The sequence below is a fragment of the Chamaea fasciata genome, unplaced genomic scaffold (assembly GCF_029207755.1).
Source record: "Chamaea fasciata isolate MVZ Bird 193981 ecotype frontalis unplaced genomic scaffold, bChaFas1.0.hap1 SCAF_22, whole genome shotgun sequence".
In the NCBI taxonomy this organism is placed as follows: Eukaryota; Metazoa; Chordata; class Aves; order Passeriformes; family Sylviidae; genus Chamaea; species Chamaea fasciata.
This window is the reverse complement of record NW_027094107.1, coordinates 1,283,064-1,297,146: the sequence shown is the minus strand read 5'-3', so window position 1 is coordinate 1,297,146 and position 14,083 is coordinate 1,283,064. Positions and strand designations below refer to the sequence as shown.

Here is a 14,083-nt window from a genome sequence, read left to right as displayed (position 1 = left end):
AGTCCTTACCAGACTTGGAATGCTGCAGGAGGGAGTTTGGTGCCAAATACTTTATCTAACCACAACTGCTGAGTGCAGAGGCTACAAGTGCTACTTGTTTTACTTTTTTTTTTTTTTTTTTTCCCTCAAACTTGATCATTTCTGCTTACCCTATTTAATTTATACCATGGAAGACCACGCTTCAACTTAAGGAAAGTTTGTGGGTTTTTTGTAGTAGTGTAACTCGTACTCCTTTGCTCCACTGCTTTACAAACCACTTTTTTACCGAGTGCGTCAAGGAGACGGCTTTGAAGAACAGTGGCAACCACCAGGAGGATAAAAATATCTGCTCTTTGCCATCCTCACACACACATCTTGCAGGGGGAAGGGGAGACAAATGAGCTCTCCAATGGGTAGAAACTGGGGGATAAGGGAGAGGACAAGTTTGAATGAAATATCTTTTCTAAAATTTCGTGTGTTTAGAAGTTCTAAGATCCCGTCAGGCATCAGAATTCCACATGAAGCAGATACCAGCTGAGATAATGTGTTCGTTTCTCACTGTGCTGTTGTGGAGGGAAAAAAACGCTCTATTTCTGATAACACTGAGGGTTCTGTGTGGGGGGAAAAGCAAAAATACATTTCCCAATGACATCTATTGTACTTTTTATGCTGTGCCTGAGATAGTTTCAGAACAGAGCTCTGGCTTGTATGAAGGCGGCCCAAAGGAGAGCTCTCTGCTTGATGCCTGGTCTAGTTTTTTCCAGTCACTTCCCTGGCTCTATAAAAAGATATTCCTGGTCTCCACAGCTTTATTTCATAGGCTCTGAGAGCTACCTAATACTTCTTTCAGGAAGGAGTTGCTTCTAAAAGGGACGTTTTTGAGATGGCTTGTCACTCCTGGATGGATTGGGTGCAGAGGAGAGAAACCTCTAACTGGTTCCTTCTAACGAGCTGCATTCTTGGGACAGAGCTGCCTTTTTATTGCCATGTCACTGTCTCACATATTCTGCCTGTTAGTGATTTTTCCAGAGGTGGCTTTGGGAGTTAGAACTTTCATTTTAACACAAACAAAGGGGGCGACGACATTGTGACATTCCCATGCCACAAACGCAGTTCCCTAGCAAGGGGATAGTGTTACCAAATTGTTTCGGCAGGAATTCTTGCTGAGGCCACTGGCGCCTTGTTGGGCTTGAATTCAAACAAACTGAGGGTTCAAAGGCATCTGAGAGGAATATATTCCAACTGCAAGAGGGTGAGGTGATTCAGACATGCTTGCTGCCTCTCTCTCTTTTTTGACTACATTTCTGCCATAGCAGGCAAATTCTTGTGGGGAAACACATTTTCAGCTGCATCGGAATGGATTCAGCTTTAGGATAAACCCAGAATGTTATGAAAACACCCCGAATATATTAAACAAAGGACTTTGAAGGCATCAGAAATAGTGGGTGGGAGACAAGCAGATGCTGATGAGTGTTACCAATTTGCTGAAATAGGAGCTGTCCAAGATGAAGAGGGTAAGGGCTGGGTTTGACAAAATGCCTGGGAGAGCTCTGAATCATTGCAGGAAGTCTTCTCTTCTTCCCCAGGAAAAAAAATAAAAAATCTTTGCTGAGTAACGCATCTGGAAGCAATGAATCTCTTTCCCAAAAGAAGATCCTTCCCCCTCACCTGCTGTGTCCAGGGCTGTGCTTGTCCCACACAGGCAGCTCCAGTTGGAGGATGGTACAGCCTCCTTTGTGCCTTGTGACTTGACTGAAAATTCCTCATTCCTGTGTGCCCCTGCTCCCTTGCCATGGAACCTCTGTGCCCTCCTCAGAGCCTTCCTTCTGCAAGGACCTGGGTTCCCTGAAAGGCATTGCATGGTTTGTCAAAGCCTAAATAAATGAGGAGCAGGATTTGTTTGGCTTTTAGAATGCTGTTAATTCCCTTTCTGCTGGGCAGTTGTAGTAATAATCAAATATCCCGTTTCTGAGAGGAAAACTTTGTATTTGGCCGTTGATTTTAGACCATGCAAGTACATGCCAAGGAAGAGGGGAAGTGAAGTGGAGCTGGAAATACTTGACCAGGCAGCCAGGGGATCTTTCAGGGATGTTCCCTGCATTGCTTTGCTCTTTGTGCACTGGATTTCTGCAGAGCCCAGGCCAGTCGTGGTCATCTTTATTTTTCTTGTCCTCAGTCCTGCTGCAGAATTTACGTAAACTTTGTAGTAAATGGCAACTGGAGAGTGATTGCTCCTGTTTACATTGGTTTAGTTAGAAAATTTTGTTGATAGCCTGACCTCTGATGCTTGGTTAGGACGTTTCCCAAAGCAGTCAGGGATCCACCTGGAGATGATAAGGACATTATTAAAATTGTGCTGTAGGAAATGCTCGGGATGGATACAGTCATCCTGCTGTGCTTCCAGACATGCACTGAGGTTGTTTGAGATCTTACATCATAAATAGGTGTTAAAATAAAGACATTCTCATTAGCAAAATGCTCTGCATTTTCAGAGCACCCTTGGAGGCAAAGCAGTTACGATACATTATGTGAACATGAGCTTGCTTCTTAGTTAAATGCTGTACCATCAAAAGGAAAATTACTATCTTGTCAAATTTATTTAAAATTACATCCCAAAGGGCGTGACTGCATCTTTGTAAAGCTTCAGGAATGAACTCTTATCTAGAGCACGTGTTCACTGCGAGGCCTGATGCAGAGGAGAGGATTCCTGTGTCCTTTGATGCCATCCCTGCCCTGGGAGATGTTGCTGTGGCCCTTGGCACTGAGCAGCCAATTTTGGTTCTTTGCTGGGAGAGAGAGGGTGGGGAATCCATGGCAAATGACCAAGAACAAGCCTCAGCATGCTGCTTTTTCTTCCTCCTCCCCATCTTAGTTATGTCTTCAGCACCCTGGCAATACTCAGGGAATTGTTTCCAATTCCTGTCTTAGGAAAACAGGATCAGACTCTCGATTTCTGGTAATGAAATCCTTCTGTGCCCGGATCATTCCTGGTCCTCTTTCCACTGAGAGTTCAGATCCAGTCATAGAGATGAAAACAAAAAAATATTTAAATTTAGATTTCTCTTCTACGACTTCTGGAGAGTCCTGGTTCACAGAAAGGTAACTTTTTCTTATGAATACTTGCAGTAGCAGAGTGGCAGAGCTGGAAATGAGTGAGAGTGCCAGAATATGCAGTGACTTAACTGAGGGCAGCAAGTGCATGAAATGAGATTATTTTATGGGGAAAGGATAATTCTGACAAAAGACATTAGGAAAGTTGAGTTGTCTGGAGCACATCCCATGCCTTTAAAGCTTACTGAACACCTGGGTTCCAAAAACCTGCAAATTATTTGAGGCATTTGTGAATTAATTCCCGTTTTAAGCTGTTGAAAAGAAAACTACACACCAGACCTAAATCTTCCAACATTCCTAATTCTTCCTGATGCTGGAAGATGAAGTGCATCTTGTGAAGGGAGAAAAAAGATGTTGTCTTTCTGCAAAGCCACTGAACAAGCTGTGCCTGTAGGTTGGGTCTGGTGCCCGAGTCAGGCGTGTGCAGGCAGTGCTGGGAACTTGGGCAACAGCTTGTGTTGCAACTTTTCACCTGCAGGTTTGCCTGATGGGAGCACGTTCAAAGTGAATGTTTCAGTGGAATTTCTGTGTCCTAATTCTGCTTTTTTGGCTGGGCTCTTGATATTCTTTGAATGCAGGCCAGAACGTTAATCCACACATATGCATACTCAGGTTTGTTAATTGTGAGACTGTAAAATGTTGTGGCTGCTTTTGTAGGTTTTTTGCATGTGTGTTAAAAAAAACTGCTCAGAAATTTAAATGCTTTGTAGTAGGTAATGAGACCAAATGTCCATCACTTCATCCTTAACTCCTTTTGTAAAGAAGAGAGAGGGAGGAGAGCTGGTTTTGAAGACATTATTTTTCACCTCCATGCGTGGTATTTCACTGCCAGTGAGTTTATCAAGTTGTCCCTCACTCTTGTCCAGGTGAGGACCCAAAACACTGAGTGCTCCTAATTTCTGGGTTCTGCTGCTGACCCTATATTTATCACTTCTGGTTACTTTGGGCTGCTGTTAATCTACGTTTAAAACTGGTGCATCGATCCACACTTTAGTGCAGTCTGACAAACTTTCAATTGGTGTTATCCAGTACTATGATCTGGAATAAAAAGATTTATTAAATACAACATATTTATTGATTTTCTGCAGAGCAGCAGCCGACTATTAAGTTACATTAAAATGTTCTCATCCCTCCCATTCCAAACAAGTTTGAAATCTTGAGCAATCAAATTATAAAAATACCTTTCTACTGTACGCGCACTGGTGGGAAGCCCTTTGGCTGGATTGCTCACTATTTATTGTAAATTTTATTATAAAATTCTTGTTTGGGGAAAATCCTCTAAGGCAGCAACATTCACACTGTGAGATTAGATGCCTGCTGACTTTCTGGAGAGAAGAAAAGGATACTATGTCTGGGATTAATAGTGTGGGGAGATTTTTCTGTCTCTGCTCTTTGCATTGCCTGAAGGAACAGGAGTGAGAGAAGGGAAAAATTTTGAAGAAACACATGATAAGACCTTTTTGGAACAAAGGTGCCATGTAAGAAGAGCTCGTGTCGTTCAGATCAAAGTATCCTGTGTGTGCTGAGGCTGAGAGCAGATTCCTGGGGAACACTGTCAGAATGGGGCCAACGAGCTCTGATACTTTCCCAGAATACTTTCCGCTTCCAAGCAGGACTTCCTGAGCCAAAAGTGGTGTCTTTTGTCTTTAATATCCCTCAGTGGACTTTTCTTCCATGAAGCTGTAGAGCAGCTCTTTGAACTCACATAAGGGAGTCTGTGTTTCGCATTGTGGTGCTTCTTTGGCTCTGCCTGTTGGGAAAAGTTGCCTTCTTCCTGCTATTTTTGTATTTCAGGGTGTATGACAATCAGAGCTACAAAAGCAGTGCCCCAGATTTGCTGCACAGGGCCAGCTAATTGCAATTGTTAGTCTTTCCCTAAACAGAAAATAATGCCCACAGGTGTGCACTGTTCCCTATGTTTGAATAGAGCTGCACCCTGGATATGTTTTATTCTTTTTTTTTAATTTAAGTAATATTTTAGTTTGGTTTTATTCTGCCTGAGCTGTGGATTAACCTTGCTAAGACTGTTACTGGGGGGCTCTTTTGGTTGCTTCTTGTGAGGCAGGGTGGCAACTTGGTTTGCAGGATGAGCAGTGGAGGAGGATGGAAGGGCAGTGGCAGGAACAGAGCAGGATCTCTCAGGGCAAGAAGAATGTCTGGACTGCTGGGATAAACCTGGATGAAAACCTGGCATGGGGAGAGTCACATTTGATACTGTTATTTTATTGTGACCAGACTGCAATAGGATGCTGCAAATTTTGATTCAGTTTCTGTTTAATCTTGTAAAAAGGTTGCCAGCAATTTTCAATATTACACTGAGAGTGTTCCCAACTTGAGGACCAGCTCTGAACACTGCTGCAGTTACCTTGGAAACGTGTGTCAAGTCACTCAAACACTGTTTCAGTCCCTGGTGCCCTTTCTAGTCCATTGCTGCTCTCAGACATTTGCCACAGTTAATTTCCTCTGTTTCCCCATCGTTACCGTGGGGTCACTGAGGACAAAAAGGACAAATGCTCCCAGCAGGAAAGCAGAGCTGGGACAAGGCTGTCACATCCTCAGTGCCCAGTCCAGAGCAGGAGCCTAGGGCCCACTGACAGCAGTCATGAATCCTGGAATGGTTTGGGCTGGAAGGGACCTTCAAGATCATCCAATTCCAGCCCTCTGCCATAGGGACACCTTCCCCTGTCCCAGGCTGCTCCAAGCCCTGTCCAGCCTGGCCTTGGGCACTGCCAGGGATCCAGGGGCAGCCACAGCTGCTCTGGGCACCCTGTGCCAGGGGCTGCCCGCCCTCCCAGGGGAGAATTCCTCCCAGTATCCCCTCTAATCCTGCCCTCTGGCAGTGGGAAGCCATTCCCACTCTCCAGCCCCTTGTAAATAATCTCTCTCCATCTTTCCTGTGGGCTCCTTCAAGTGCTGGAAGTCACCTGGACATTCTCCCTGGCTGCTGGCAAAGCCCCAGGTTCACTGGCTGGTTCTCATCGTTCACGTTGCCTTTCCTTGCCTCGTTGCAGCTGAAGAAGAAGCAGGTGTATGTGGAGAAGGTGGAGAAGATGCAGCAGGCCCTGGTGCAGCTGCAGGCAGCCTGTGAGAAGAGGGAGCAGCTGGAGCACCGCCTGCGCACGCGGCTGGAGAGGGAGCTGGAGTCTCTCCGCATGCAGCAGGTACTGCGGGATTGCACCCTGCCCCACACACCAGAGAAAGGCAGTGGGTTTTTTTTTATCTTGTATTGTTGAAAAGCTTCTTTCTCACTAGTTAGATTCATGCCTTTCCTGGCTGTTGTGTTGCTTTTACCTGACTGAATTCTGTTTCAACGAGAGAGTTTAGATAAGGAGCGATAGGGGATTCATCCTGTGACAAGATGCAGAGATAGCCTCATGCTGCTTTACCTTGAAATACCATGGTTATATTATTTGAAATTGTTTTTTAAATCTTGGTCACAGTTTGGGGTTCTATCTATAATTCATTAACAGCTGGCCTGGAAAGAGGCCCTTCAAAAACCTTTTGAGTTTTAAAAAAGCACACAAGACTAAACTGGCAAAGCCAATTCTATAAGTGCAGCTGATGGAAATGGATGGGAGTTTCACATAGACTGTATTGCAATATTATTATGAGTCCTTTTCAGTGAAAAGAATGAATGAGAAGCAGATTGTGCAGGTGTGTTAAGAATCGCATTTACTTCAGCCTGTGTTAAATACAGATGAGCTGTCAGGTGTCAGAGTTTTACTGGAAATAGGATGCAGACCTCTGTTCTAAATCACATTTAGTTTCAGGCTACTTTTATCACCTAACTTCCATCTCTGCCTAGGAATAGATATTTAAATACTGGGGTTTTGCATTGGTTTTAGTAGGAGTTAGAGTAATTTGATAAACTTTCCTGCTATGCTTTTGGAAGATCAGGTACTGTAAACCCCACAACTTTTTACATTGAGCCTGAGTCAACACAAAAAATTGTTCTCCTGTCATGGTTAAAAATTACGAGCTCAGCATAAAATAATTAGTCTGCCCAATTTCTATTCCTTTAAACCATTTATTTTTTTTTAAGTCAAATGTCTTGCTAATTCCACATGAGACTTCCATATAAAACTGCAATTTTTATTCATTGAACTATTATCTGAGCAAATCCCCACGCTTCCTTACTTGGAAAGGAAACACTGCCTTCCGAGTCTTGCTTTAGAACTGAATTATTTCAGTCCCCAGCTATACACTGATCATATTCATTTAGTAATCAAACGCTTTAAAAATATTTTGGATGTATTTTTTTGGAGGGATGATACTAGTCAGTGCCTTGCTGAACACTTGGGAGTCAGTCTTTGTTACATCAGGCATGAAGGAAGGGCTGTGCACATCACACCTGTACAGCCCAGTCCAGCTCTGGGATGTATATCTGGGGCTCTGCACATGGAAAAAAAGGCCTTGGGAGGAGTATTTTCCATCTCAGGTATTTTCTTGTTAGCCTGCCCAACACAGCATAAAGCCACTGCATTTCTCTCTGGGGGGTGGTTCTCGTGTCAAACCAGTGACAAAAAGCAAAGCAGCCAACCCTGAGCCTTGCAGCTGCATCCTGAGATTTCTGTTTTTGTTTTTACCTCCTGGGAATCAGCGTCAGGGCACATCTCAGGCTGCCAACGTCTCTGAGTACAACGCCACGGCGCTCATGGAGCTCCTGCGGGAGAAGGAAGAGAGGATCCTTGCTCTGGAAGCTGACATGACCAAGTGGGAGCAGAAATACCTGGAGGAAAGTGTGATGAGGCAGTTTGCTTTGGATGCAGCTGCGACCGTGGCTGCTCAGAGGTAAATGGGACTTTTCACAGCGTTGGGATTATTTTCTTTTTTCCAGTTGAATGTCATATTTCCCACCCAGGAATGTTGCCATGCCATCCTTCTCTGACTGCTCACCCTGTGGTCTGAACAGCTCCTCAGAATTCTGCAGGCAGGTGGAGCTTGGCTGCTCTTCCTGGGAGCTGTGCAATTGCCAGCAATTAGAAACTTTTTTCCAGGGGAAGATTCCTCCCCATGCAGGATCCATTTTCCAGACTAGAATTGTTCTGAGCCATTCCTAGAAGCTGTTGATTCAAAGGAGAAGAGTCTTGGGGTGGTTTTTCTTTATTTTTAAAACAGGAATCAGTCCTTGCTGAAGTCATGTGAGATGGGGTGAGCTTGGTGATTCACATCATTCACCCTGAATGGCTTCCTTGTTCTCCAGAATGTTTTTGCAAATTACTTTGTGGTATTGTCTGGTTACTAACCAGAAGCATCTACTAGGAAGTTCTGCTCCAAACATTCTGCTGTGTATGGAGAGCACCGCTTGTGGGGGTGGGAAGGGTGTCTGAAATTTGGTAACAAGCTCCCATTCCAAGGCAACTGTACAGAAACACTTCTTATGGCTGTAAATAGGCCCGAGTGCCTCAGCTGGTTGGTAAACAGGAGCTGTTACTGGAGTGTAACTCCTTAGCATTAAGCCTTGCTTGCATGGAATTTCATTGCTCACTAGTTTATGGTTCTGGACAGCAGATTTTAGTGCAGATTGTTTCATGAGCCAAGTCCAGATAGGGATGTTATCACAACTGCTTTCCCAGCTTGTAAGATCACACTGGAATTACAGGGGTGAAGCTGCATATCTGCTGTGTTAGCGTTTAAAGACTTATCTTATCTTGTTCCAGAAGGAAGCTGTTATTTTAGGGTATTGATGCTTCTTGTGCACTGTTTTCCACCTCCCCAGAGATTCCCTAAAGGCTCCTCTGCTCCTTGTGCTTAGAGGCCACGTTATATTTTCAGTGTGGGCTGATAACTTGGGGCCTGGTCTTTTGTTTATCGTGGAGTGGGAGGGGATGTGTTAGGCCTGCTCAGGTTTCATTAAATGAACAAGAATGTTGTCCAGTCAGGAAAGAGCCTCTGCTTTTTCATTTCCATCTAGATTCCACTAATTCCAGTGCCAATCTCTTCTACACTGTCCAGATCTCTTTCCCTTTTCTTTAACAGTGGAAACTGGCATCCCTTGGGGAGCTGAGGAGGGATGCTTTAGAGCCCAGGCAGGAACTGGGTCAGGTTGGGTTTCTTTGGTGAATGATCTTCTCATGCTTTTCCACATTCACAAGAGAAGAAATTTATTTCACAGGAATGAAATACTCATTATTTGGTTAGTGGACTGACCAACTATCACAGTGTTAACATTAGGCCTTATATGGAATCAGTCTGAAACTCTTTTCACCCTATTCCAAATTTTTTTGGACCAGGCTGCTTAGAAGAAATTTCCATGTCTTGTTCCCTTTGATATTCACATCCCCTGTATGATACTGTTGGAAGGGGAAAGGAAGAACTTTTCATCTGAAGTTGAAGAGGAGTGCCTGGTGTTCCTTTCCCCTCCTTGTGTCCTCAGACTTGCCTCATTGATCAGTTTGAGTAGTGCAGTGATCAGTTTAGGTGAGGCACTGGCCTGAGATGGGCAGGAGGTGGTTGTAATGATCTGCATGTTTTTGTAATCCCTCTTCACTAGGCCAGACTAAAATTAGGAGTTGGATTTTTGGAAGACACTGAGCCAGCTTAAACTCCAAAAAAAAATACTGGATATTCTTGTTAGTTCCATCTGAGTGGTACTTTTGTGCTGCTGGGGGGAAAGCAGCAGACTTGGCAGGTCCTTCATGTGCTGTCCTGCTTGTCCCAGGGACACCACGGTGATCAGCCACTCGCCCAACCCCAGCTACGACACCTCACTGGAGGCTCGCATCCAGAAGGAGGAGGAGGAGATCCTGCTGGCCAACAGGAGATGTCTGGACATGGAAGGAAGGTAGAGTGCACTTTGGTCCTGTCTGGTTTCTTTGGGACAAGGATTTGAAATTAACTGCCTGGGTAGGTGCCTCAGAACCAGAAATTCTTGTGCCTTCACCAGCAGCAACGACGTCAAATGCCAGACGCTCATTTGGCCAAGGAAGTATAAACAGCAAATAAAACCTGTCTAGATACTGAGGGCTAATGCAAAAAAGTCTTGTCTTAGATTTTTTGCATCTAGCTTGTTCCTCTTCTCTCTTCAGGGCCTCTTCATCAGACCCCAGGCTCCAGCCACCCCTTAACAGGCTCACAGAGCTGTTTTCTCTGGGGTTAGGCCCAAGGCAGCTCCCCAAAGTGGGTTAATTCTTTCTATTGGTTTCATGTCCTGCCCATAACTCTCAGATTTGTCTCCGAGCTCCTTCCATGGCTGTTCAGAGCAGTTTCCAGTAGCCAGAGGTGGGTGGGTGTATCACACTGTCTCACATGATCTGCTCTGTGGGCCAGTGCCCAGGACCGTCTCCTGGCATCCTCCCTCTGCCTCTCCAAGTGCCTAAGGCAGCCCTAGTCACAGCCATGGGGACACTGAGGCCTCAGCCCAGTGGGCTGGGAGTCACTCACACTGTCCCTTTTCCTTCCCCCAAAGGATTAAGACCCTGCACGCTCAGATCATTGAGAAGGATGCCATGATCAAAGTGCTGCAGCAGCGCTCCCGCAAGGAGCCCGGCAAGACGGAGCAGCTCTCCTCCATGAGACCTGCCAAGTCGCTCATGTCCATCTCCAACGCTGGCTCAGGCTTGCTGTCCCACTCCTCAACGCTGAGCAGCACCCCCATCCTGGAGGAGAAGAGGGAGGACAAGAGCTGGAAGGGCAGCCTGGGTAATTTCCAAATACCGGGGGCAAAACTTCCAAATATCAGGGGCAATTCTGATACACGAGCCACTGCTTGCAGGGGAGGCAGCAGCAGCAGCAGAGGATGTGTTGGACAGACAGAGCAGCTGGCCTGGCCTGCAGTAAAGCTGGCTGCAAGATGGCACACATTTGAAATAGCTGCTTATTTTAATCACTTCTGGGAAATAGTGACTTCTGATACTCAGGTTCTGCCATTAAATATGTAAGCCTTTATTCCCATTTTGCCACCAGACTTTAGGCATGCCTGGGATACAGTTTTCAGGGCCCCCAAGCACTTGCGTTCAGTTAGGTAGGGGTGTAAAGTCTCCTTGAATTGGAGCAGAGATGTTAATCAGGATTTCCATCCTGTAGGGTTGTGCCTGCACCAGCCATGACTCCTGTCTGGAATGGCTCAGCAGCGTTGTTCTGAGAAACGGAGCTGTAACAAAGCAAATCCCAGATGATTTTTTTTTTTTCCCCCTGGGAGAAGTTAGGCCCAAAACTGAGAGTAAAAACCCCTGAAATGTAAATGAGGACGTGTTGCAGGTGATTTCAGAGTGTGCAAGCAGCAACGTGGGGACACTGCTATTCCTCGGGTACTTCAGCACCCAGGGTTGGAAGGTGCTGTGGAAAGGCAAACCAGTGCTGCCTCTGGAGGGAGGGAGGGAGCACGTTCCAGGTCCTGGAGCACTCAGTGCAGAGTGGTGCAGAGCTGTTAGCAGTCAGTTTTCTGTGACTGTGACATTTCCTTCCCTTCTCCCGCCCAGGTGTTCTGCTGGGAACAGAATATCGCTCGGAATCCATCCCCTCCACCCCCTCTCCTGTCCTTCCCTCCACGCCCTTGCTGTCAGCCCACTCCAAGACAGGCAGCAGAGACTGCAGCACCCAGACAGACAGAGGCAGCGAGCAGGGCAAAGCTGCTCCTTCCCCTGCAGCTCCCACCCCAGCACGACTCCCCAGCACCAACCTGACCTACAGTGCAGAGAAAACAGGTAACAGAGAAAACAGGTAACTCAGCCCCAGTCCCAGGGGGGACCCTGCCACCCACTCACTCCCTGTGGCGCAGCCCTGATGTCCCTTTCTCCCTCCTGGCAAACTGGGGTTAGTTTTTGTGAGGACAAGTTGATTTCAGGGACAAGTGTGATGGTGTTTGAGTGGTCACAAACACTCTGAAGGAATTAAAAAACAAGCCTGAGGAGTGGCAGCATAAGCGTGGGCACACTGGGCAGGGAGGTGCAGCAAGATTTGAGAACTGAGGACAGGAGATGCAAATCCCTGGGCAGTCTCTGAGTCAGTGTCTACTCTGAAGTAAGTTGTGAGTAGGATGTGGCGTTTAAACACATGAAAATGGGCTGTTCAAACTGGCCATTGCATTGAGTGGGCATCCAAAACCAGAGGGACCCAGAGAGGGGAAGGGAGAAGGAGGAGAGGGAATTACCACAGTAAAGCTGTCCTGGTACCATCCAGTCACAGCACCAGCTTCAGCCTTGGAGATCCAGTTGACAGTGACTGTCCCAGGAGCTGAATTTGCTTCCCACAGAGCTCCCAGCTGGCAAGAGCTGCTCATTTTCCAGCCCACTCTGCCAAATCAATGCAGATTACACAACCTTGCCTCTTCTCCTTACAGACACATTACAGTGCTCTTGTTCTTCATGGCAGAGAGCGTTTGGCTGGGCTCTGCCTCCTGCCCATGCTCTGCTGTTTAATGGGTATTGAGGGGGAAATCTACCTTCCCTGCATTGGTTTAAATGCAGTCACTGCAGCTTGATGTGGATTTGTGTATCAGTGGGAGGTACCCAAAGGGAATTTGATAAGATACCTTTATTTGTCTAGCTGCATACGTGGGAATTGAGTTTTTGTAAACTAAATAAGTCATTAGCTGTCTTTGGCCAATGATACAAGATGACTTAAAATGTTGGTGTCATATTTCTTACCTCATTGGAGTTACACCTTTAATTGTCTGTTTCTTGTTTTTCCTCATCACATAGATGGGCCACTCTTCCACTCCAGCACTCTTGAAAGAAAAGCCCCTGTTCAGACTGTGGGGCAGGACCTCCCAGATGGAGAGATGGTAGAATACCTCATCTGAAAGGCTGTACCAGGATCTGAGCTGGGATGACAGTAGCGAGAAATTTTTAAAAGACATTTTTATTGGGGAAAAAAAAAAAATGTAGTACCTGAGTAATAAAAGAATACTCAGCTGTTTGCTCTTGTATATTATGTCTCAAAAGTTTGGACAGGTTAATTTATAATTTGTTCTAAATTATAAAAAACCCATAACACTTGTTCTTTGAAAGTTTCCCCCTTTATTTTTTAGATACTGGATATGGTAACATCTGGAGAAAAAAAAAAAACAACTAGACATTAGGTGCACTACAGCTGATAATTCACTTCAGTGTTTTTAAAGTCTCTTAAGCAGAAGTACCTGCTCTCACAGGTGCTGGTTACATGTCTAGCTTGAATGTAGTAAGGTGATCTTAATGGCCTTAAAATGATCAGAACCAGGGACATTGCTGTGAGCATCACTAAATGATTTTAGAATACAGGTGTTCTGGGAAGCTTTTATAAATCCGAGCTGCGATCAAGGGAGATTTCCCTTTCACTTCCCCTTTCCTCTCAGTGTAAGAACTCAGAATAGGTATTTCATGTTCACAGGCTGAAAAGATTTCCATTTTCAGTGTGGTAACGTTTTTTTTTTTAATTCCCAAATTTCTTTTTTAATTATTTCGTTATTAAAACAAACGACTCCGGTGATTAATGTCGCATTTCATGTTTGTAGTTCCTTTTGCAAGATTTGCCATACTTTTATACTTAAGTACTTTTTCAATAATTTGTACAGTGGATAGTAAATAATATATTGCATTCATGTTTTACATAAATTAATAAGGAGAATTTACAGGCCCAGCCCTGATCTGTTAGATCAGATTTCTGCCATGGTAATGCCATTGACTTTAGTGAAACTACTTCGAATTTACCATAGCTCAAGTGGGAGGCCCTGTTGTTTTTCAGATTTAACAACTTTATCTACTGCGTCTGTGGAGATCTTTCTTTGTAGCAGACTTTTCTATATTTCAAATGCCCTTCAGCTTTGTATTGTCCCTCCTTTCTGGAGAGACTGGATTCTTTTTCACACAGCAAAGCCTCAGAAGTAGAGCTTTCAAGAAAAGCTCCATGCAAAGGTTCAGATGGCAGATTCTCTCCTTTCAAAATGCTTCTTGAATTCATCTGAGTGGAGAGAGCAGCTTAAAGGAAGCCCCAGAGGCATTACAGAAGAAAGTTACATATTTAAGTCATGAGGTTCTCTTCCAGATTTTGGGGAGCTAGCACAGATGCAGCAGTG

At 45.1% G+C, this 14,083-nt stretch overlaps 1 protein-coding gene across 3 annotated transcripts in view; it reads left to right on the top strand.

Moving 5' to 3' along the window:
* The window catches only part of AMOT (angiomotin), a 52,592-nt gene extending 39,492 nt beyond the window's left edge, over positions 1-13,100 (top strand). For all 3 annotated transcript variants that reach the window (XM_066202306.1, XM_066202304.1, XM_066202305.1), the window contains exons 8-13: positions 6,102-6,251; positions 7,691-7,881; positions 9,752-9,874; positions 10,499-10,731; positions 11,511-11,735; positions 12,732-13,100. In XM_066202306.1, coding sequence (XP_066058403.1) covers positions 6,102-6,251; positions 7,691-7,881; positions 9,752-9,874; positions 10,499-10,731; positions 11,511-11,735; positions 12,732-12,832 — 1,023 coding nt within the window. In that variant the 3' untranslated portion in view covers positions 12,833-13,100. The remainder of the gene's footprint in view (positions 1-6,101; positions 6,252-7,690; positions 7,882-9,751; positions 9,875-10,498; positions 10,732-11,510; positions 11,736-12,731) is intronic.
* Positions 13,101-14,083: the final 983 nt, after the last annotated feature.